General features: G+C 40.0%; 1 protein-coding gene across 4 annotated transcripts in view; it reads right to left on the reverse strand.

Annotated features, from left to right (window-relative positions):
• The window catches only part of LOC140477191 (uncharacterized), a 51,530-nt gene that overhangs the window by 20,567 nt on the left and 9,140 nt on the right, over positions 1 to 21,823 (reverse strand). For all 4 annotated transcript variants that reach the window (XM_072570646.1, XM_072570645.1, XM_072570644.1 and 1 more), the window contains 3 exons: positions 14,399 to 14,513; positions 11,405 to 11,549; positions 3,047 to 3,151 (listed from right to left, as the gene is read on the reverse strand). In XM_072570646.1, coding sequence (XP_072426747.1) covers positions 3,047 to 3,151; positions 11,405 to 11,549; positions 14,399 to 14,513 — 365 coding nt within the window. The remainder of the gene's footprint in view (positions 1 to 3,046; positions 3,152 to 11,404; positions 11,550 to 14,398; positions 14,514 to 21,823) is intronic.

A 21,823-nucleotide genomic window follows, 5' to 3' on the forward strand; every position in this document is an offset into this window, starting at 1 on the left:
CCACTCCCCCTTACCCATTTAGTTTAAATCCCTGTCTACAGCCCAAGTGATACTGTTCGCTAGGATTCTGGTCCCAACATGGTTCACATGAAGACCGTTCCATCAGAACATGTCCCTTCTTCCCCAGCACTGGTGCTCTGAGGAACTCATGCAGAGATGTTCAAGAGATCAGACGACTGACCTCCAATAATCAGAACCATTTTGCTATGTGCCAGTATGACTGCAACCAGCTGAAAGTTTGACCCCTGATACCCATTGATTTGCTCGGGTTCCTTGATGCCAGACTTGGTGAAAAGTTGCCTTGCTGTCAATGGCTATCTCTCTCACCTCACTTCTGGAATTTAGCTCTTTTGTCCATGTTCGAATCAAGACTGTGATAAGATTAGGAGCTGAGTGGCCCTGGTGGAACCACTGTTGATTTCTTCCATCATTTTACTGATATAACTATTATGTCCATAACTTCCTGTGATATTATCAATTTGAATCACCACATTCCCCTGCAACACCTGCTTCCTGGGTGGTGTCCATTTACTGTCTCATCTGAAAGACATCGCTTCTCAGTGTACTGCACTGAAGTGTCAGCTTGCATTTGTACAAACCCTTGAACCCAGAGCCTTCTGACTCAAAGTCAAGGCAGCCACGATAAGAACATAATGAGAACTAAAGAAAATCAAGACACATCAATTCAGTAGCACAACAAAGGTACACATACTGTAATGTCCAGTCTGTAGGAATAAAATGGAGAAATTCAAACCGGTAATTGAAATATAAAGGTAAGAGTTTTAATAAAGAGCCATACCTGACTCAAAATGTCAACACTGTCTCTAATTTTCTGTACACACCGCCAGACCTTCTAGTACTTCCAGCACTTTCTGTTTTTAATTTATCACAGTGTTAACAGCTTTAACTACAACTGGAAAACCTGACTGCAAAAACTCAGCTCGACCTTGCTGTAGGGGACTTCCGCATATCAAAAGCTCCTTCCACTGTTGTTATGCTCTTTTCCACCCTCATCCATTGGGCAGAAAATACAAAAGTTTGAAAATATGTAACAACAGATTCAAGAACAGCTTCTTCCTTGCTGTTATCAGACTTTTGAATGGACCTCTTATATACTAGAATTGACCTTTCTCTGCACATTTTCTGCAGCAGTAACACTACATTCTGCATTGTTTTCTATTACCCTGGTGTACTTACATAAGCTACAATTTGCTTGGATACCACTCAGAAAAATACTTTTCTCTGTATCTCAGTACATGTGACAATAGTAAATCAAATCAAATATCTTACTGGTACCCCTCATGTGCTAAACTTTTGCCAGGGCCTTTCAGATTGTATGATGTTTCAGTGTTGTGACAGCAATGAAGAATTAGGATCTCATAAATGAGAGTGAATGAGGAAGGAATAAAGGCTGAATTTAAATCTCATACAGGAAGAAAGTTAAAGAGAAGACTAAATTTGAGAGAGAGGGGAAGAGGGCAAGGAAAATTAAATTTGAAATTTGAAATATTAAATTCTATTAAATCTCCAGCAATTGACTATACACACCAATAGGACTGAACAATATCAATTGTTCCCAGTTTGAGCTAAAGAATTTGAACAAAATTGCATTAAGTATCGTGTCATTCACAAAGCATCTTACATGATAAACAGTAACATTTTGCAGTGAGTTCAATGGCAAATAAATGGGCAAATTCGGAGTAAGAAGTCAGTTGTATGGTGTAAGAGAAACTGCACACCATTCAACTGACCAGGAAGTTCACGAGGTTTTGAAATTGTGATTAGCTCTTAATCTCCTGAACTTGTTGATCAAATTGTAATTAATAAGAGTGTGCTATTACTAAATCAATATTCAGAGGAGAAGCAGAATCAGCCAGAAATGCTCTATTGATGGAAGCACTATATTTTCAATAGAGTGGTGTAAAAATAATACAGGTTCATTTGAGTCAAATAGGTGGAGATCAAAGATAAGAAAGGATTGATTCATTTGTTGGACCTTTAAGGATTAGAAAAGACATCCTTGCAGCAGGTTTGATTGTATCTGAAATATTACTTACAGTTTTGGACACAACCTCTCAGGAATCTGATCCCTATTGTGATTCCATTTATACACGTTAATCCAAAATTCATTATTAGTCAACAATAAAATGATAATTGTCCAACTTGTATTACCAAATTATCTGAGCACCTTCAACATATTTTGGACAGAGAACTCCAGGTCCCCATATACAGATTTATTTTTAGCAGATGTGTTGATCTGGCACTTTTAGTTTTCTATCTACTCTGCAAGGTAATACATATTAGCATTGGCCTTACTCCTGATTGTAATACTGCTGACCCTCTAAAATTGGTGACTATGATCAAGCGTTGGAAAAGAAGATTGAACAGAAATCAAACTGCAGATTGCCATTAAATAAATTTACGGCCATTTTTGATTTGGGTGGGGAATGGAGTAACTAAAACCTTGGGTATAGTTGACATTTTGGAGTAACACAACAGGTTGGTCCCAATAAAAACTGAATTTTCCATGGATTTATCCTGCTTTCCCCAGTGGTGGTAGATAGCAGAGAAAAAGGCATCAGTTTTACAGGGAACACATATACCTCGCAATGGCCCTGTTCAAAGCACAAAGGAACAACTTCTTATTGTTTTACAGAAAACAGAGTAAATTAATTCATTTTACTATCAAGCTTTCTACATTCATAACTTGAGAGAAATAGCATTGCATTACCTGTCATTGTTACATGACACAATCTTTTAACAATCACTTAGCCTTGTTCAACTTTCCATGTTAGATTACTCTTCCCTCCCAACTGGAAACCTTTTAACAAATGGCAAAATTTTGCTGTACAAACAGCTTCACTAAAAGTGGGAACTGTTAATTCCTGAGAGATCTCCTAAAGCTGAGGAAGAAGGTAACCATGCAAATTCCAGCATCTTGGTAGAATATTAACACACTCTGCCATATTCAAAACGACAGCATTTACTACAAGAATAATCATGGCAATCTTATTGAATATGATTGAAGTAGCTTTCTGTCACTTACTCTCTATCCCAAAGAAAAAGCCAACCTATGTTCAAAAGATTGTTTGTAATCCAAATGATGTAAAAAGGGCACGATAGTATGGAAGGCATCCATGTAAGGGCACTCCTGTGTGAATACATATTAAGAAGAAACAAATTAATAACAATGGTGCATTTGTTTGTAAGACTGGAAAAAATCAAAATATAATAAGTTGCCATTAGATAGCACCTTATACACCCTCCAGGAGACTACCCCACCTTCCTTGCTTTTCTACTTGACACTCTTATTAATAAAGCCCAGGATTCCATGTTTTGTTAAAGACGGTCCACCTACCCTGCCACTTTCACTGATTTTTAATATTTACCCCTGACCGTGCAGATAAAGACCATTCTTGATTGAGTTTTTTGAAGAAGTAACAAAGAAGACTGATGAGGGCAGAGCAGTAGATGTGATCTATACGGACTTCAGTAAGGTGTTCGACAAGGTTCCCCATGGGACACTGATTAGCAAGATCAAATCTCATGGAATAAAGGCAGAACCAGCCATTTGGATACAGAACTGGCTCAAAGGTAGAAGACAGAGGGTGGTGGTGGAGGGTTGTTTTTCAGACTGGAGGCCTGTGACCAGTGGAGTGCCACAAGGATCGGTGCTGGGTCCTCTACATTTTGTCATTTACATAAATGATTTGGATGCGAGCATAAGAGGTATAGTTCGTAAGTTTGCAGATGACACCAAAATTGGAAGTGTAGTGGACAGCGAAGAGAGTTACCTCAGATTACAACAGGATCTGGACAGATAGGCCAATGGGCTGAGAAGTGGCAGATGGAGTTTAATTCAGATAAGTGCGAGATGCTGCCTTTTGGGAAAGCAAATCTTAGCAGGACTTATACACTTAATGGTAAGGTCCTAGGGAGTGTTGCTGAACAAAGAGACCTTGGAGCGCAAGTTCATAGCTTCTGGAAAGTGGAGTCACAGGTCAATAGGATAGTGAAGAAGGCATTTGGTATGCTTTCCTTCACTGGTCAGAGTATTGAGTACAGGTGTTGGGAGGTCATGTTGCGGCTGTACAGGACATTGGTTAGGCTACTGTTGGAATATTGCATGCAATTCTGGTCTCCTTCCTATCGGAAAGATGTTGTGAAACTTGAAAGGGTTCAGAAAAGATTTCCAAGGATGTTGCCAGGGTTGGAGGATTTGAGCTACAGGGAGAGGCTGAACAGGCTGGGGCTGTTTTCCCAGGAGTGACAGAGGCTGAGGGGTGACCTTATATAGGATAACAAAATTATGAGGGGCATGGATAGGATAAATAGACAAAGTCTTTTCCCTGGGGTCGGGGAGTCCTGAACTAGAGGGCATAGTTTAGGGTGAGAGGGTAAAGATACAAAAGAGACCTAAGGGGCAACATTTTCACGCAGTGGGTGATACGTGTATGGAATGAGCTGCCAGAGGATGTGGTGGAGGCTGGTACAATTGCAACCTTTAAGAGGCATTTGGATGGGTATATGAATAGGAAGGGTTTGGAGGGATATGGGCCGGGTGCTGACAGGTAGGACTAGATTGGGTTGGGATATCTGGTCGGCATGGACAGATTGGACCAAAGGATCTGTTTCTATGCTGTACATCTCTATGACTCTGTGACTCTATTCAGCCCATCAAGCCTGCACCCTGAAGTCTCTCCGAAGTGCATCCCACCCAAATTCAGACCCCCCACCCTATCTCCATAACCTCACATTTACCTTGGTTAATCCATTTAGTGTGCACATCCCTGTGGCTATGAGACAATTTAGCATGGCCAATCCACCTAACTCACATAGCTTTGGACTGTGGGAGGACACTGGAATACTCAGCAGAAACCCACTCAGAGAAAAGATGCACTCTTCATATACAGAATCACCCAAGGCTGGGATCAAACTCAGGTCCCAGGTACTGTGAGGCAGCAGTGCCAACCACTGTGTCATCATGCCACCTTTATTTGTAGCCTTTATTTCAATTACATCTTCCTATTCTTTCAACAAACTGAGTCCTTCACATTTATTTGTAATAAACTTTATCTGTCAATTGTCTGCCCATTCCTCCACCTGTGTGATGACCTTTTGAAGTCTATCAATATTCTCCCTACGGTTTACTATACTTCCAGGTTTTGGGTCCATCCACATTAGCACACAAACTATTATCTAACAACAACAGAATGCACGACTTTAACATGGGAAGTGAATCATATTTGATTACCCTGGTGCCCTTATTCATTTACTTTTAATTCAACCTTTTTTAAAATTACAAAATAGGTAACTGGTGTCATTGGTTGATAAACATTTATCTTTGTTGCTCTTGATTTAGCTGCAGACTGCATATGGTCTTGACTTTCATTTAATATTTAATTGGTGATTATGTTAGTTGAAGGAAACTAAAATGTCCACAATCTGCAGCCAATCTACTATTCTACAATTACACTTTACATCTGCAGTAATTTTTATTCCATTATATTCTTAACAGCTAGTGGAATGACCTGACCAATTGCCTCACTCTGCAAGTGCTAATACGATTCACTGATTTTGGAATATGTGTCTCAGGAACAGGAGTAGGTAATTTAGACATTCAAGCCTGTTCCACCATGATTGGTCTAGTTGTGGTCTTAGTTCTACTTTCCCATCTACCCTGAACCCTGACCCTGATTCCATTAACCCTCATTCCTTGGTCTAACAGAAATCCAACTCAGCCCTGAATGAGTTCAACAGCCCAATCTACACTGCACTGAGGGAAGGAACCTTATTCTAGACTGCAACCCCAATTTCTGGACTCCCTCACAAGGAAAAACATCCTTTCAGGCTGTTAAGTTCCCTCAACATACTATAGATCTCAATAAAGATGACACCTTATTCCTCTGAACATACAATAGGTAAATGCCCAGCGTGTTCATGGTGAAATAACATTTTCATTACAGGAATAAATCACATGAGTAAGTGTTTAAAAAAAAGCTGTGGACTGAAATGAGTGGACTAGGTTGTTTTAAAATCAATGTTTGATTCTGTGATCACGCATTTGCAGGCACTGTGTGAAGTTTGCAGATAACACCAAAATTGGAGGCGTAGTGGACAGCAAAGAAGGTTACCTCCCATTACAGTGGGATCTTGATCAGATAGGCCAATGGGCTGAGGAGTGGCAGATGGAGTTTATTTTAGATAACCGCGAGATGCTTCATTTTGGGAAAGCAAATCTTAGCAGAACTTATACACTTAATGGTAAGGTCCTAGGGAGTGTTGGTGAACGAAGAGACCTTGGAGTGCAGGTTCATAGCTCCTTGTAATTAGAGTTTGGTAAGGTCTTAGGGAGTGTTGGTGAACGAAGAGACCTTGGAGTGCAGGGTCATAGCTCCTTGTAATTAGAGTTGCAGGTAGATAGGATAGTGAAGAACTCTTTGAACAAGAATTAGTTGGAGCTACGTTTGTAGATGACACCAAAATTGGAAATGTAGCGGAGAGTGAAGGTTACCTCAGATTACAATGGGATCTTGATCAGATGGGCCCATTGACTCATGGAAGAAGGTGTTTGGTATGCTTTCCTTTATTGGTCAGAGTATTGAGTACAGAACATTGGTTAGGCCACTTTTGGAATATTGCGTGCAATTCTGGTCTCCTTCCTTTTGGAAGGATGTTGTAAAACTTGAAAGAGTTCAGAAAAGATTTACAAGGATGTTACCAGGGTTGAAGGATTTGAGCTATAGGGAGAGGCTGAATAGGCTGGGGCTGTTTTCCTTGGAGTGTCAGAGGCTGAGGGGTGACCTTATAGAAGTTTATAAAATCATGAGGTACATGGATAGGATAAATAGACAAAGTCTTTTCCTGGGGTGGAGGAGTCCAGAACTAGAGGGCATAGGTTTAGGATTAGAGGGGAAAGATAAAAAAGAAACCTAAGGGGCAACTTTTTTACGCAGAGGGTGGTATGTGTATCAGAGAAAGTGGTGGAGGCTAGTACAATTGCAACATTTAAAAGGCATCTGGATGGGTATATGAATAGGAAGGATCTGGAGGGATATGGGCTGGGTGCTGGCAAATGGGACTAGATTGGGTTGGAATATCTGGTTGGCATGGATGAGTTGGACCGAAGGGTCTGTTTCCGTGCTATACATCTCTATGACTCTGTGATGATGATTTAGAGCCCAGGGGTACACAATGCAAACCTTTGTTGACTTCACAAAGTTGACTGGTGTATGGACTAGTTAGCAGTCATCAATGATAGAGATCTTTTTACCAGCCAACAATTGTGATTGGTTCTCAAGACACTCAACAGCTTGGAGTTGGGAACACTTCATACAGAGAGGGCGAGACAGATAGAGAAAGAGAAACATTTTCAATTCTTACCCAGCTCAGGAGTGGCCTCTCCACTCTCTATAATCAAAACACATTGTCCACCTGAAGGAACCAGCTTATCTTTCATGTAATTGTTATAGGTTATAGTGGCACAGTGGTTAGCACTGCTGTCTCATAATGCCAGGGATCCAGATTCAATTGTGTGAAGTTTGTATGTGTCTCCTGTGTCTGCATGAGTCCCCACTGGGTGCTCTGGTTTCCTTCCACAGTCCAAAGATGTGCATGTTAGGTGGATGTGCCATGCTAAATTGCCCCATAGTGTGTAGGTTAGGTGGGTTAGCAATGGTAAATGAGGGGTTACAGGGCGTTTGGGTAGGATACTCTTTGGACGGTCTGTGTAGACTTGATGGGCTGAATGGCCTATTTCCACACTGTAGGCATTCTATGGTGTTTCAATTAATAAATGAGAGATCTTATATAAGGGAACAAGCCGCTTTTGTCTCTTATCAACTAGTGGAAGCATCTGAGGAGAAAACTGAAGCAATGTGCTGGCCAGCAGGAGAGTGATAAAGATTATCTCAATAACAGAACCTGGGAACAAAGACCACTGAACTGTATTTCCAGTTTTGATCCCCTCTGCCCTTAACCTATCTAACTCTGTCTGTTTGTCTGTGTTGTAATTAGTAGTATTAAATGCTGATGGTTCATAAGTACTTATCTGTAGCTCGTGTCTAATTACAAGCAATAAATAATCATTCTTGTTTGTGTATAAACCTTTATGTCAACTTGGGTTTACCCGAAAATCAGGTATTTTGGTGAACTTTGCATAATTTTAAAATCTTTAACTTTTGTGATGACATTGGGAATAGTGGGACTTGAATTCCAGCATGTTATCTAGTTGAGTTGTAACACGAACCTTCTTTAAACTGCTTCCAATATAATTATCTCTCATTTTCAAAAACAAGGACACCAAAGCTGTACATAATACTCTGGGATTTGAGTTGCAGTCTCTCATAACCATGTCCTGTTATAGATATAATTGTTTGCCAGTCTTTTAAATCATTGAACAAATCACAAGGTCATGGTATTTTGTTGATGTTTGGTCCTTGCTCCAGCTTTGTTGCTTAGAGACAACTAAATAAATCCTCAAAACAGTTAAAGGGATTTATAGTGGAATCTAATTGATGGGTATTAAATCCTTGGTACCTCAATTGGCCAGACCCCAAAAGCAGGCTTGAGGATTGATGCTTAACTAATCCATCACTGATACAGACAGCACAGTAACTTGACACTAACTCATACAATTGATCTCTGGGCTAGAGTTGAATAACTTACTGAGTGGTTTTGTTGAGGCAAGGCTTAGTGAACCAATCAAAGCCAGCTTTGTTTCTGTTCAGGAGAAGCAGCTACTTGTGGAAGGCAGTCTGAACAGGAAGCAAGGCAAATTATATTGCGCTGGGGAAGAGATCATGTTCAAAAATTTTCTGACACTGCACTGAACAACTTGTGGAGATTGAAGAGAAAACATCTTTCCAAATAGGACCACTTTCAGACAAACTTTCCAATGGCAATGACAGCAGACATTGTTGGTTGATGTCAGAATTCTCATTCAAAGGACCTGGTCACAATGCTACACAAGAGCTCAGACCAGTCATAAAAATTATTTAGTGCACTGTCAAAGACAACTGCACCTGTCACCTCACATTCGACTCAATGTACCAAACACTGATTCCTCACTAGCCCAATTTTCATAAATCAAACTAGCATTCATACCTTCAGTTTGAGTGACATACACTTAGCACCGCTGCAACTCTCATAACCACATTTCATACGCTGCCAGGTCACTCATTGTACTAAACTCGTTAACCTCCCTGGGAAGGTTTAAATCTGATGATCTTCAACTCCATTTTCCTGCTTTTCACCATAATCCTAAATTCCTTTGCTAATTAAACATCTATCTCAGCCTTGGATATGTTAACAACCCAGCTCAACACCTTTCTGTAATCAAAAATTTCTACATACTCACTACTGACTGAGAGAAGAAATTCCTCCTCAGCTCTGGGTGAACCTGTACTCTAATACAATCTGGAGATAACTGGCAGAGAACAAGCATGACGGTTTTGGAGAAGACTTTGCGACTCAATTTTGGAGCAGACATCACTGTTGCTGTGGCCAGAGGGAGAACTGAAATAATCAAAAGATGATGGAATCATCACACCTAAATTCTTATCCACTTATCTCTCATTCTATAATTACTTCTGATTTACAATCTTCAGATGGGTAACTCTGGCTTACCTCCCCATATCCTTTAACCTTCTCTTTGAGATACTCCAAGAACTGCCACCTAACCAGTGGTGGGATAAAAGGATAATGAAGGAATGGCACCACAGTCACACCAGCTCAGATACATTGAGTGTAAGTTAAAAGATAGCTTAGAGATGGGATTTCCATGTGGTGAAGATGGTCACAAAGGGCTTGCCACCTGTGCAAGAGTGCTGGGGGTGTCACTTGCTGGAGGCTGAGGGCATATATGAATTCTGCTGCAGAAGACTTTCATAGGATGGCATACAGAAAAAATTGCGCATGGTAGTGATTCATTATCAGACACTAACTTGGCACAGTTGTCTGTACAGAGCTTGCAACTATCCCTAACTGTTGGAAGTGGTGACTAACCTCAGCAGCAGCATCATAGATCTAACTATGATGTACAGTAAGATAGTGAAGGTTTCCACGTCCATTGTGGAATTAATAGAAGCCTCACAAAGTCCAGGGAAGCTCAGATTCCAGTCATACATGGAGATCTTGTTGTAGTGAAAGCTCAAACTACCTTCAAACAAGATGATCATGTTCCAACACAGGCTCAGAATCCTGCTGTCAACCAGTTTCCGGGAAGACTCCCAGTGCCTTCAGAATCAGAACACAGTTTGGGACAATGAATTTAACAATTAGTTGCAGAGTACTTTGAAGTTTACACTCTAGAGTTTTCATTTATTTATTTCTCTTCAGAGTGGAGTGAGTGTTTTTATTAGGAAAGGATAGATTTAAATATTTGCATAATTCAAATTGTCAGTAATCTTTGCATCTGCTTTTGAGCAACTCTGTTTCAGTGATAATCCAGTTATAACTAGTTTGATTTAACTTTATTCTGATCAGTGAAGGAGTGGGACAAGGAGAGCAAACTCAAAGCTCCAACTTCAGTTGAATATTTTGCTCAATTTCAGTCATGTATCCCTCCTCTCTCCTACTTCTTTTCATTTCTTCTAAAGGTGGAGGTCACAGGTCAGGAGGCAGTGACTAAAGTTGACAACCTATGTTTATGTCGAAATAAAATAGCATTTATGGTTTTATTAACCTGATTTCATAGCTCCAGTTATTCCACATCTACCTATTTTTGCACTGCCCTTATGGGTGGAGATTGAACAATATTCAATGATATTCAACGAGCAATCTTAATATGGCACGCGGCTCAATGATTAGCACTGCTGCCTTATAGCACCAGGGACAGGGGTTCAATTCCAGCTTTGGACAACAGTTTGTGTGGAGTTTGCACATTCTCCCTATGTCTGCTTGGGTTTCCTCTGAGTTTTCCGGTTTCCTTCCACAATCCAAAGATGTGCAGTTTAGGTGGATTGGCTATGCTATTTGCCCATATTGTCCAGGGATGTGTGGGTTTGTTGGATTAACCGTGGGAAATGCAGAGTTACAGGGTAGGAGGAGTAAATGTGGGTGGGATGTTTTTGGAGTCAGTGTGGCCTTCTTGGGCCAAATTGCCTGTTTCTACACTGTAGGGATTCTATTCTATGAAAATGCATAGACTAGAGACAATACAGTAAATCCTTTCTATCCACAAAACCATGAATTCACCTAACACACCAAAAAAAAACAACAAAAATTAATATCAGCAGGCAAAAATTGCACATTCATGATATTTTAAACTATTTTAAACTTTTAAACAATTTTTTTATCAAGGTCAGCATTCTCAAATTTCATCATTCATGTGGGTTCTCAGGAACAGAACACATGCAGATACAGAGGAATGAATGTAGTTACATTAATTGGAGCACCATGTTACCTTCTGCATAATCCAATGCATGCATACAGAAGCCATACAGCTTGCCAGGTATAAATAACTCCCCAAATAGAGAAGGTCCATCCTGCAGGGGTCAACTCAGTATCATATTTCTTTGATATGTTTCCAACAGACTGATAAAAAGGTCCTAGCAAATTGACAAATGCTATTATTAGACAACTGAAAATTTGCACGGTCGCAAAATATGAAGGAAAATAACTCTAATTAAATCTAAACAAATACAAACACTGTACAGTGATAACAAATACTTGAGCTGGCTGGTGCAGAATCATGCTAAGGACTTTTTAACCAATTAGTGAAATTAGGTCATGCTCATTTTAGAAATTTCAAAAAGGCAGTGCCTGGAAGGTAGACAGCAATTAGGCTCCTGGGTCTGTCAGCTCCAGGTGGCCACTTTCTCCCTTCTTTTCTATCACTTTTGTCTTCTTTCTTTTCTTTTCTCTTCATCTTCTTCCTGTTGGCAGTGGCGGAAGAGGTGAAATCATGGAGGCGAGAGGCTGGAGCAGGACACTTGGTGACTGATGGTCTAGGCTTGTTGGAGCCAGGGGCTCCTGATTGTGGAATGAATGTAGGGAATCCAGGCATTGACAAGGAGGTGGCTGAAGCGGCAGCGGTATGGTATACCTGAAACAGGGACTCTAGGCATCAGTGAAGTGGTGACTTCAGAAGAACCAAGGACACCTGGTTGTGGTAGACCCTGAGCCAGGATCTCATGGGTGAGGCAGCAGAGAGCAGAGCCAGTGGCTCCTGGTTGTGGTGTGAGTGTGGGTCTGGCACGGGACCCGGCAATGGTGACCCATCCATGGGGCCAGATGCAGCTCACCATGACGGTATAGACAGGAATCACCACTGTACATCGAAAATTCCTCACACTAAGAATTTCTGCAATCATGCTTTAGCCACCAATACCATATTAAATACAAATGAGGACAGTTTGGATAACTAAAGACATATCCTTGAATGCTAAAAACCATCAGAAATAACAGAATTGCATTCTACCACAGTCAATTCCTTCACAATCTTATCATCTACCCATTCCCCACTCTACCAGCACCAACTTTCATTCAATGAAGAAGGCAGGAGGACACATCAGAAGCAGTCCCAAATACACTGAGAAATAAGGTGTCATCCTGAAGCTACAATGCAGGTCAATATATATTCATAATGGCAGAGACAGTGTGTGATATGCAGAGCTACATTAAGAAATGTGACAAATCAACAGATCAGATCTAAGCTCTGCAGTCCGACTACATCCAGTCATGCATGGTGGTAGACAATTATAAAACTCACTGGAAGAGGAACCTCCAGAAATAGCCCCATCCTCATTGAGGCGGGAGCCTAAGACATCAGTGAGAAAGACAATCTTCAGCCAGAAGTGCTAAGTGGATGATCGATCTTGGCCTCCTCCAGAAATCACCAGATAGATGCCAATCTTCAGCTAATTCAATTCACTCCACATGATTAGATTAGATTAGACTAGATTACTTACAGTGTGGAAACAGGCCCTTCGGCCCAACAAGTCCACACCGCCCCGCCGAAGCGCAACCCACCCGTACCCCTACATCTACCCCTTACCTAACACTACGGGCAATTTAGCATGGCCAATTCACCTGACCTGCACATCTTTGGACTGTGGGAGGAAACCGGAGCACCCGGAGGAAACCCACGCAGACACGGGGAGAATGTGCAAACTCCACACAGTCAGTCGCCTGAGGCGGGAATTGAACCCGGGTCTCTGGCGCTGTGAGGCAGCAGTGCTAACCACTGTGCCACCGTGCCGCCCACCGTTCCTTGATGTCAAGGAACTGATGAAGTAACTGGATACTGCAAAAGTTATCATCCCAGCTGTTGTACTGAAGACTGCTAGTCCATAACCAGTCTCAAGACTTGTTTCAGTTCAGCTACAACACTGACATCTACCTAACATCATGTAATATTGTTTGGATAAGACTGGATATGTTCAGTCTTCAAAAGGAAGGACAAATCCAATTATCCAATCAAATAATATAAGGGGTCATTGACAGTGCTATCACATGACATTTGTAAAAGAATATCTTGCTCACTGGCTCTCAGTTTCTTCAGGGCCATTCAGCTCCTGGACAATACAGCCTTGATCAAAACAAAAATAAAGCAGATGCTTTCTAAAGATGAGGTGAGATTGATTGCCCTTGACCTCAAGGCCATTTTGGAAAATATGGCATCAAAGCACTCTAATGAAACTAGATTCTTTAGGAATGAGGTGGGAGGGAACTCTCCATTGATTGGAGTCATATCCAGCCCAAAGGAAGGCAGTAAGGGTTTCTGAAAGTTAACCATCTCATCACAAAACAGAGCAGCAGGCCTTCCTCAGGATACTGTCCTGGGTCCAACTTGTTCAGATGCTTCATCACAGAGCTGAGAAAACTTAATTAACTCAGTCAATGTTGGGTTTACCACAATAAAAATGAATATTTTAGAATCAATGTCAATCTGTCATCTTGAGTAACCTGTTGGTGAAAAAGACTTACAAATATATACAAATCTATTTTTCACTTATATTATGGCATGTTACAAGTTTTAAATTTAAAGAAAATCATCAAAAACTTCTGAAAATTAGTCTTCTTGCATGTAAAAGTCTCAATGCAATCTAACTATAGAACTGCAAAATAGGCAAAATGTATCGACCCTCTCAATGGAAATGAACTCGACTTCGGTGGATATGGAGAACTTTGATGAGTTGTGCCTGCTTCCAACAAGATATTTTTAAAACCAGAGCAAATGAATGCAGCAGCTTATGTGGTGTTGAATGCAATTTTAGCCTGACTTGTTTGCAAACAGAAACTAATACAATCAAGCAGAAGATTGATCCAGACTAACACATTTTTTAATTCTGTTCATCATTGTGGGTTTTAAGTGACCTCAGATAGATCAATATCATGTGCTCAAGTGTTTTCTAGTTTTTAAGGTTGAACCATACTAGCTTTTGGTAAACCTTACCTGACTGTGATCCTCGTCCTGCAAGAGCATTCATAACCAGAGTAATGATGTAGACAACTAAAGCAAGGACCAGAAGACTAATCTTCCAGGGACTCATTTTGGTCGTTGGAGAATCCTAGATAAATATTTTCATTAAGTGATAAGCACGTCAAAAATGCAGAAGAGAAATAGCGTTTTCAGTTACTCTAATACCTTGTTTATCTGACTCTTTAATGCTCCTATAAAGCAACGGTCCTATAATTCATCTTAAGAATTTGAATACAAAAGTACATATGCCAATCCTCCATTACAGTTTAATAATTAGTGATAAATCATTCTTATAACTCACAACATTTTTTTGCTGTGCTGTTACAAAGGTAGACCCTAGCTTTATACTACAGGGCAGGAATACAGGTGCAGAATTGGGAGCCTACATGTACTCTTCATCATTTCTGCCAGTGAATAGCTTGTCGACTCATTATTCTTTATAAATTATCTGATTTCCATGTGAAAGCATTGACTCATGATTGTGCAATATTCTACATTTGGGGCTTCTTTCAAGTATTCAAATTTGTGTAAGTTTTGAAGATAGCCAGCACCACAGTAATCTTAGTTTTACTTTACCCAATGCTCACTTACATGCAGTTCCAACATGAGCTACTGTATAATGGTCAGCAGGGTAGATTTGCTCCTCTATAATTCAAAAAAATGAAGGAATCAATCTGGGGCTTCTTCTAGCTCAGATCTGGTTAAAGTCAGATTAATGTTGGTTCTTGGGGAATTCATAACTTTTGGGCACTAGTACTCATTCAATAAATTCATGAAGGCAGGAAGGACGCACAAGGATTCAATGAGAAAAATACATTAAAATGTATTGATTAGTGCCTACAACATTTTGTAACAAAATACATTGCAGTACTTAGACCACTGAGGATGTTGCTGGTGATCTTATCTGGATGGATTAAAATTAGTCTGTGTCCCAGGCACAATACATTATTGAAATTTCAGTTTAGTCCCCCACGCTTGATTACTATTCAATGGCAATATGATGTAAAGTAAATATATATATACATTTTAAAAAAATTGTTCATAGGATATAGCCATCACTGGCAGGACCAACATTTACTGCCCATCCCTTCCTGCCCTGGAACTGAATCGTTTAACTAGGCCATTTCAGAATCAACTGCATTGCTTTTGGTCTGGAGTCAAATGTATACCAGATTAGGTAAGAATTGGAGATAAACTCTTCTGAAGGAACTGAATCCGATCGATTTTTCCCTGACCATCAGCAGTAGTTAAATGGTCATCATTAGGCCAGCCATTAATCCCATTTGTTTTTAATTGAATCCAAATATCACCATCTACCATAGTGGGTGTACTGATATATGAGACTACCATTTGGGGCATTGTCACTATGTTCACTTTTTCAGCTGAAGATGGAGAACATTTTGCAAGGTCTACCTCAGGTTGCCATTTACCTTGATGACATCCTAATAATAATAATAATAATAATAATAATATGGAAAGCTAATGAAGAACAATAAGTATATAGTCTTAAGAATTTTTTCCAAGGCCAGTGAATACCTAAGAAGGTAACAATGTGTATTACAGGCCATTCAAGTGACATATTTGGGCTATAGAGTCAACAAGACCGGGTTACACCTGTTGGAAGATAAAGTGAGGACAATCAAAGGTGTCCCGGCTCCCATGTCTGTCCAGGAACTTTAGATCATTTCTTGGGCTGGTAACTTACTATGGACAGTTCATACATTACCTGGCATGCATCCTGACACCTTTGCATGAACATTTAAAAAGGGATCGACCTTAGAAATGGTACGTAGACAAGCCCCTAGTAATCATCCTCTAGGGTATTGGCACACTATGATCCAACTCTCATCATCTCTGAAAAAAATCCACAAAGACTGCTCTCCCATCACCAAGTCACTCTTTATTTACATATGAACAGTCCTTGACTTTGGTACTTGACCCTAAATGGGACAGTACTAAGGTCAAGGATTATTCATGTGTTAAAACAAAAGTTAGTTGATGACTAGTCCCTTTGGAGTTATTTGAATGGGACTTGAAACCATGGCCCCAGAAATTTAACCCAGAGCTCTGGATTACAGTCCATTAACATTACCACTATTGCACCTCAAAGTCAGGCAGCAGAATCAATACTGACTGTGATACACTGTTCGTTGAATGCAGCACCAGAAAGTGCTGGGGCAATAATACCAGAACCATTGTTTTCAGTAAAGGAAGGTAAGAGAAAGATACTCGTATGATTGAAATATATAGGGAATATTCTCACCTCTCGAACAACACTCAAGAACCTTGGTGCCATCTAGGACAAAGCAGCTCATTTGGTTGACATCACATCCACAAACATACACTCCCTCCACACACACTGTCAGTAGAGTGTACCATCCACATTACAAAAATTCACCAATGCTCCTTAAACATCCCCTTCCAAACCCACAACCACTAACATCTAGAAGGACAAGGGCAGCAGATACATGGGCACACCACCATCTTCAAGTTTTCCACTAAGCCACTCCCTGTCCTGACTTAGAAATATATTACCATTCCTTCATCGTTGCTGGGTCAAAATCTAAACTCACTTTCTAACAGCATTGACCACAATGAACTACAGTAGAGAAGGAAGGCAGCTCACCTTTTCCAGGGCAACTAGGAATGGACAATAAATGCTGACTCAGCCAGTGATGCTCATATCCCGTGAATGAAAAATATTCACTCCATGCAAAAATGAAAGATGAATGATTTGCTTTGTGCTTCTTTCTCTTTTTCTCTCTCTTTCTCTCTCTCAATTCAATCTTTGTTTCTGTATTGATTTAACATTGAGATCCTCCACGCAAATTCACTGTTTAGAGCTCAATCCTTAAAACTATCTGGTGAGCAAAGTAGAGAGCTCATCCTGTTATCCACCCAACTGCCAGTTGCCCCATTGCTTATGCTGTGTGATAGCTCACAATTCCAACAATGTTCTATGCAAAATGTTTTAAAACTTTAAATTGAGCAAAGAAGTCTGAGTAGTGGAGCATCAGTGAAATGAGCTGCTCCAGAAAAACCTTTAGTGATTTTATTGAAATAAACATCTACTCCAGTGCCATGATTAATTGACCATTTGGTTATTCCAGTAAACTATCCCTCCCACCATTGTTGTGAGCAAAAGTGTATGCACTATTCAAAACATAAATATAATTGCTCAATATTTGCATCGGGTATGAAGGAGTGTTCATGCATGTCACTAAGCTAACAGACTTGTGAGCTTTTGAGTTGTAACATTTGTTATTTAGAGACATCTAGAGGTAATGACATGGGAGAGCAGGACTAGCAACATGTCTCTTCAACCAGAGTTAAGAATGCTCACAGGTAGAAAGAGAATCTGGATCAGGAAATATGAATTACAACCATTAATTCCATGGAAAATTATACCTAGAAAATGAAAAACAGTAAAAGATAGGACGACAAGAGATTTTTAAAAAAATCAAACAAAGGCACTTAAAAAGATAATTAAATTTTCAGGGCCTAAGGATTTTTTTTATAATTCATTCACATGATGTGGGCATTGCTGGTTAGGCCAGCATTTATTGTCATCTCTAATTGCTCAGAAGGCAGTTAAGAGTCAACCACATGTGTGGAATCACATGTAAGCCAGGCCAGGTAAGGATGACATATTTCATTCCCTGAAGGACATTAGTGAAACAATTTGTTTTTTTCTGAAAATTGTTACTGGTTTCATGGTCATTATTAGACTCTTAATTCCAGATTTTTTAAATTGAATCTAAATTCCAACATAGTAGGACTTAAGCACAGCTCCCCATATTATTACTAGGGTCTCCATTCCTGATGAAGGGCTTATGCCTGAAACGTCGATTCTCCCGCTTCTTGGATGCTGCCTGACTTGCTGTACTTTTCCAGCACCATACTCTTGACTCTGATCTCCAGCATTTGCAATCCTCACTTTCACCTCTCTGGATTAATAGTCTAGCGATAATACCATAAGGCCATTGCCTCCTATACTACTTATTAAGTAGCAGTTAAGACTTAACATATCATTTAAATATTATAAAAACCAAAAGAACTGTAAATCACAAACAAAAACACCAGTTGCTGGAAAAGCTCAGTAGGTCTGCAAGCATCTGTGAACAGAAATCAGAGATAATGTTTCAGGTCCAGTGGAATTTTGAGGAAAGGTCACCGGAGCTAGAACATTAACTGATTTCTCTTCACAGAGGCTGCCAGACCTGCTGAGCATTTCCAGCAACTTCTGTTTTTGCTTCATTAAACATACTACAGTCGAATGCTCAATGTATAATGTGCTCTGGCATGTTTAGTGGGCAACTTCACACCTTTGACTTACGATTTAAATGATTTAATGATAAATCCATCAATGATATATTTCTGTGGCATGGCTAGTTGGAGAGTAATATCCTTCTGTATTTAATTGCTCATGTGTGAACCTCAGACCTGTTAGCCTCGCCATTAATTCCTTCAAAACATTATCTAATGGGTAAATACTCTTGGATTACTATTTCCAGGAACGTATAAACGTGGTATGAATTTAGGAAATTTTGATATTTTCAAAGTCACTAATACCTAATAACAAGAGGAAATCCACATGGCCTATATTTCTTCATTTCAGTAATTACATTAGTATTACTTTAAGTAGAAGTAACAATGCTTTAGGTAAAGAATAAAGCCCCCATACAACAATCTGACTTACAGGTACAATTCATATCTCTAAAGGTATGGAATTACTGAAGAAGTGAGAAAGGAATTGCATCAACCAAGTGTTTTAACACTTTGGCTGCAGTTGCCCAAGAGTTTGAGTTCCAAAGAGTCATACTGGACGCAAAACATTAATTTTGTTTCACTCTCCACTGTCATCAGAGCTGCTGAGTTTTTTCAGTACTTTCTGTTTGTATCCCAAGAGTTTTCTGTTCAATTCAACTTAGGGGAGGTTTAACAGAACAGTTAATTATTGTAAGACAAATGCTGTGATTGGATGACATGATCATAAAAGGAGTACAGATGATGAAGGTCAATCTGAACTGTCATTGTTAGCCAAAGTTAAAAATCACACAACACCAACTTATTGTCCAACTGGTTTATTTGGAAGTACCAGCTTTTGTAGTGCTACTCCTTCGTCATGCAGCTACCTAATGAAGGAGCAGCGCTTCGAAAGCTCGTACTTCCAATTAAACCTGTTGGACTATAACCCGGTGTTGTGTGATTTTTAACTTTGTCCACCCCAGTCCAAAACCAGCACCTCCTTATCACAGTTAGCCAAACAACAGGAAAGACATGAAAGTCTGTAAATAATTGTTGGCATGCCATTGAAAACTCCACTCAGTGACCTGGCATTCCTCCATCTGCATCTATAAAGATGTCAATCTGCTGAAGTAAACAGATGCAGAGTACAGAAAGAAAATCACCATATGAAATCTATATGAAACTGATAAAACACTCATTTGCTGATATTAGTAAGTATAAATGGTTACATATAACAGCTCAGCCCAACAGCTATCTGGAAGAAAGATTCTGGAGTTTAGATGCTACTAGAATGTGCACCGCAAGTGACAATTGTGTGAAGATATGGTCCTTGTTGCCCGTCTGAAGGTTATTTTCTGGTGGTTTGAGCCTATCCCTCATTTCTCTGAGACATCATCAGTATCATAATATTCACAATGCAGCCTGGTGGTATTTGATTAGTGACTCACGGATCACCTTTAACATAGCTCATGGGTATTCCAATAATATACTGGTTTAGAACAAGGGGAATATGTTATGCTTCAAATTCACAATGTTTGATTATCATTAAATGTACTCAGGTTAGGGTACTTAATTGTTATTTAGTCAGAGGACCTTTGCAACTTGCAAGTGAATCTGCCAGTTTCAATCTGCAATCTAGAACCAACCTTTGTATGTTCATATTTTCCATGTTGGTGAGATTTCCCTGCTTGCTGCATGACATTTGAATATTACTTGTTAGTATGTGATGGCATGATGTGAGAGATGTGCCAGGCATTCTGTTCTCGTTCGTTCAATGTTGGGAGGGTAGTTGAATGATTAGTCCAGAAAGAAAAAGATCAGCTTTCACACAGCTCCTTTCACAACATCCCAAACAGATTTCACAGCCAATTAAGTATTTTAAGCAGTGCTGTCATTTCTAATAAAGGAAACCTGGCAGCCATTTGGTGTGCAGAAATGTGATGATGCCCTCCATACTTCTTCAAAATACTGTCATGGGATCTTTTACAACCAACTACCACGGCAAATAAGGCCTCAGTTTAAGTTAGTTGAAAAATCATAATGGTGACAGGGGTGGCATTCTGAGGGGGCCAGCAGTAAGACAGAGGAGGCAGTAAGAGGACATATTGTTGTCCGGGAGTGGGTGCCCAGCACTTCAGCTTCAACACAGAAACTTTGGAAGAGGCAGCAAGATGATGTATATGGATTGGAAGCGGTTCAGAAAAAGTTTACTTCCCTAATATTAGGAATGAACAAATTGCTTTATGAGGAAAGGTTAGACAGGCTAAGCATATATCCCCTGGAGTTTGCAAGAGTCAGAGGTGACTTCATTGGAAGATTAAAGATCCTGAGGGGACTTGATTAGGTGAATGTTGAAAACATGTTCTCTTTTCTGGGAGGATCCATAACTAGAGGTTCATAGTTTAAAAATAAGGTGGCATTAACTTAAGACCGAGATAAGAAAACATTTTATCTCTCTGAGAATTCAGAGTCTTTGAAATTCTCTTCCTCAAAAGGCTGAGGATACAGAATCCTCAAATATTCTGAAGGCAGTGGTTGGTAGGTGTTTGATTATATGCAAGAATGCAGAGTTGATCAGCTATGATCTTCTTGAATGGCAGAGCAGAATTGAAGGTTGGAGTGGATTAGTGGTGCTGGAAGAGCACAGCAGTTCAGGCAGCATCCAAGTAGCTTCGAAATCGACGTTTCGGGCAAAAGCCCTTCATCAGGAATAAAAAAGGGCTTTTGCCCGAAACGTCGATTTCGAAGCTACTTGGATGCTGCCTGAACTGCTGTGCTCTTCCAGCACCACTAATCCAGAATCTGGTTTCCAACATCTGCAGTCATTGTTTTTACCTCATTGAAGGTTGGAGTGACCTACCTGTTTTCCTTCTTTGTATGTTCACATATTTGTATTGGTAGTGATTGAAACCAGGCGAATCTCACTCACTATAAGATCTTTGATTGAAGTTGTTAATCTCAGGGGGTCCTGACTGACAGATATAAACATAGTACTGGATTAGTGGTGCTGGAAGAGCACAGCAGTTCAGGCAGCATCCAATGAGCTGCCTGAACTGCTGTGCTCTTCCAGCACCACTAATCCAGTATTTGCTTTCCAGCATCTGCAGTCATTGTTTTTACCTCAGATATAAACATAGGACTGAGAGCGTC

Source organism: Chiloscyllium punctatum, chromosome 5 (genome assembly GCF_047496795.1).
Source record: "Chiloscyllium punctatum isolate Juve2018m chromosome 5, sChiPun1.3, whole genome shotgun sequence".
In the NCBI taxonomy this organism is placed as follows: domain Eukaryota; kingdom Metazoa; phylum Chordata; class Chondrichthyes; order Orectolobiformes; family Hemiscylliidae; genus Chiloscyllium; species Chiloscyllium punctatum.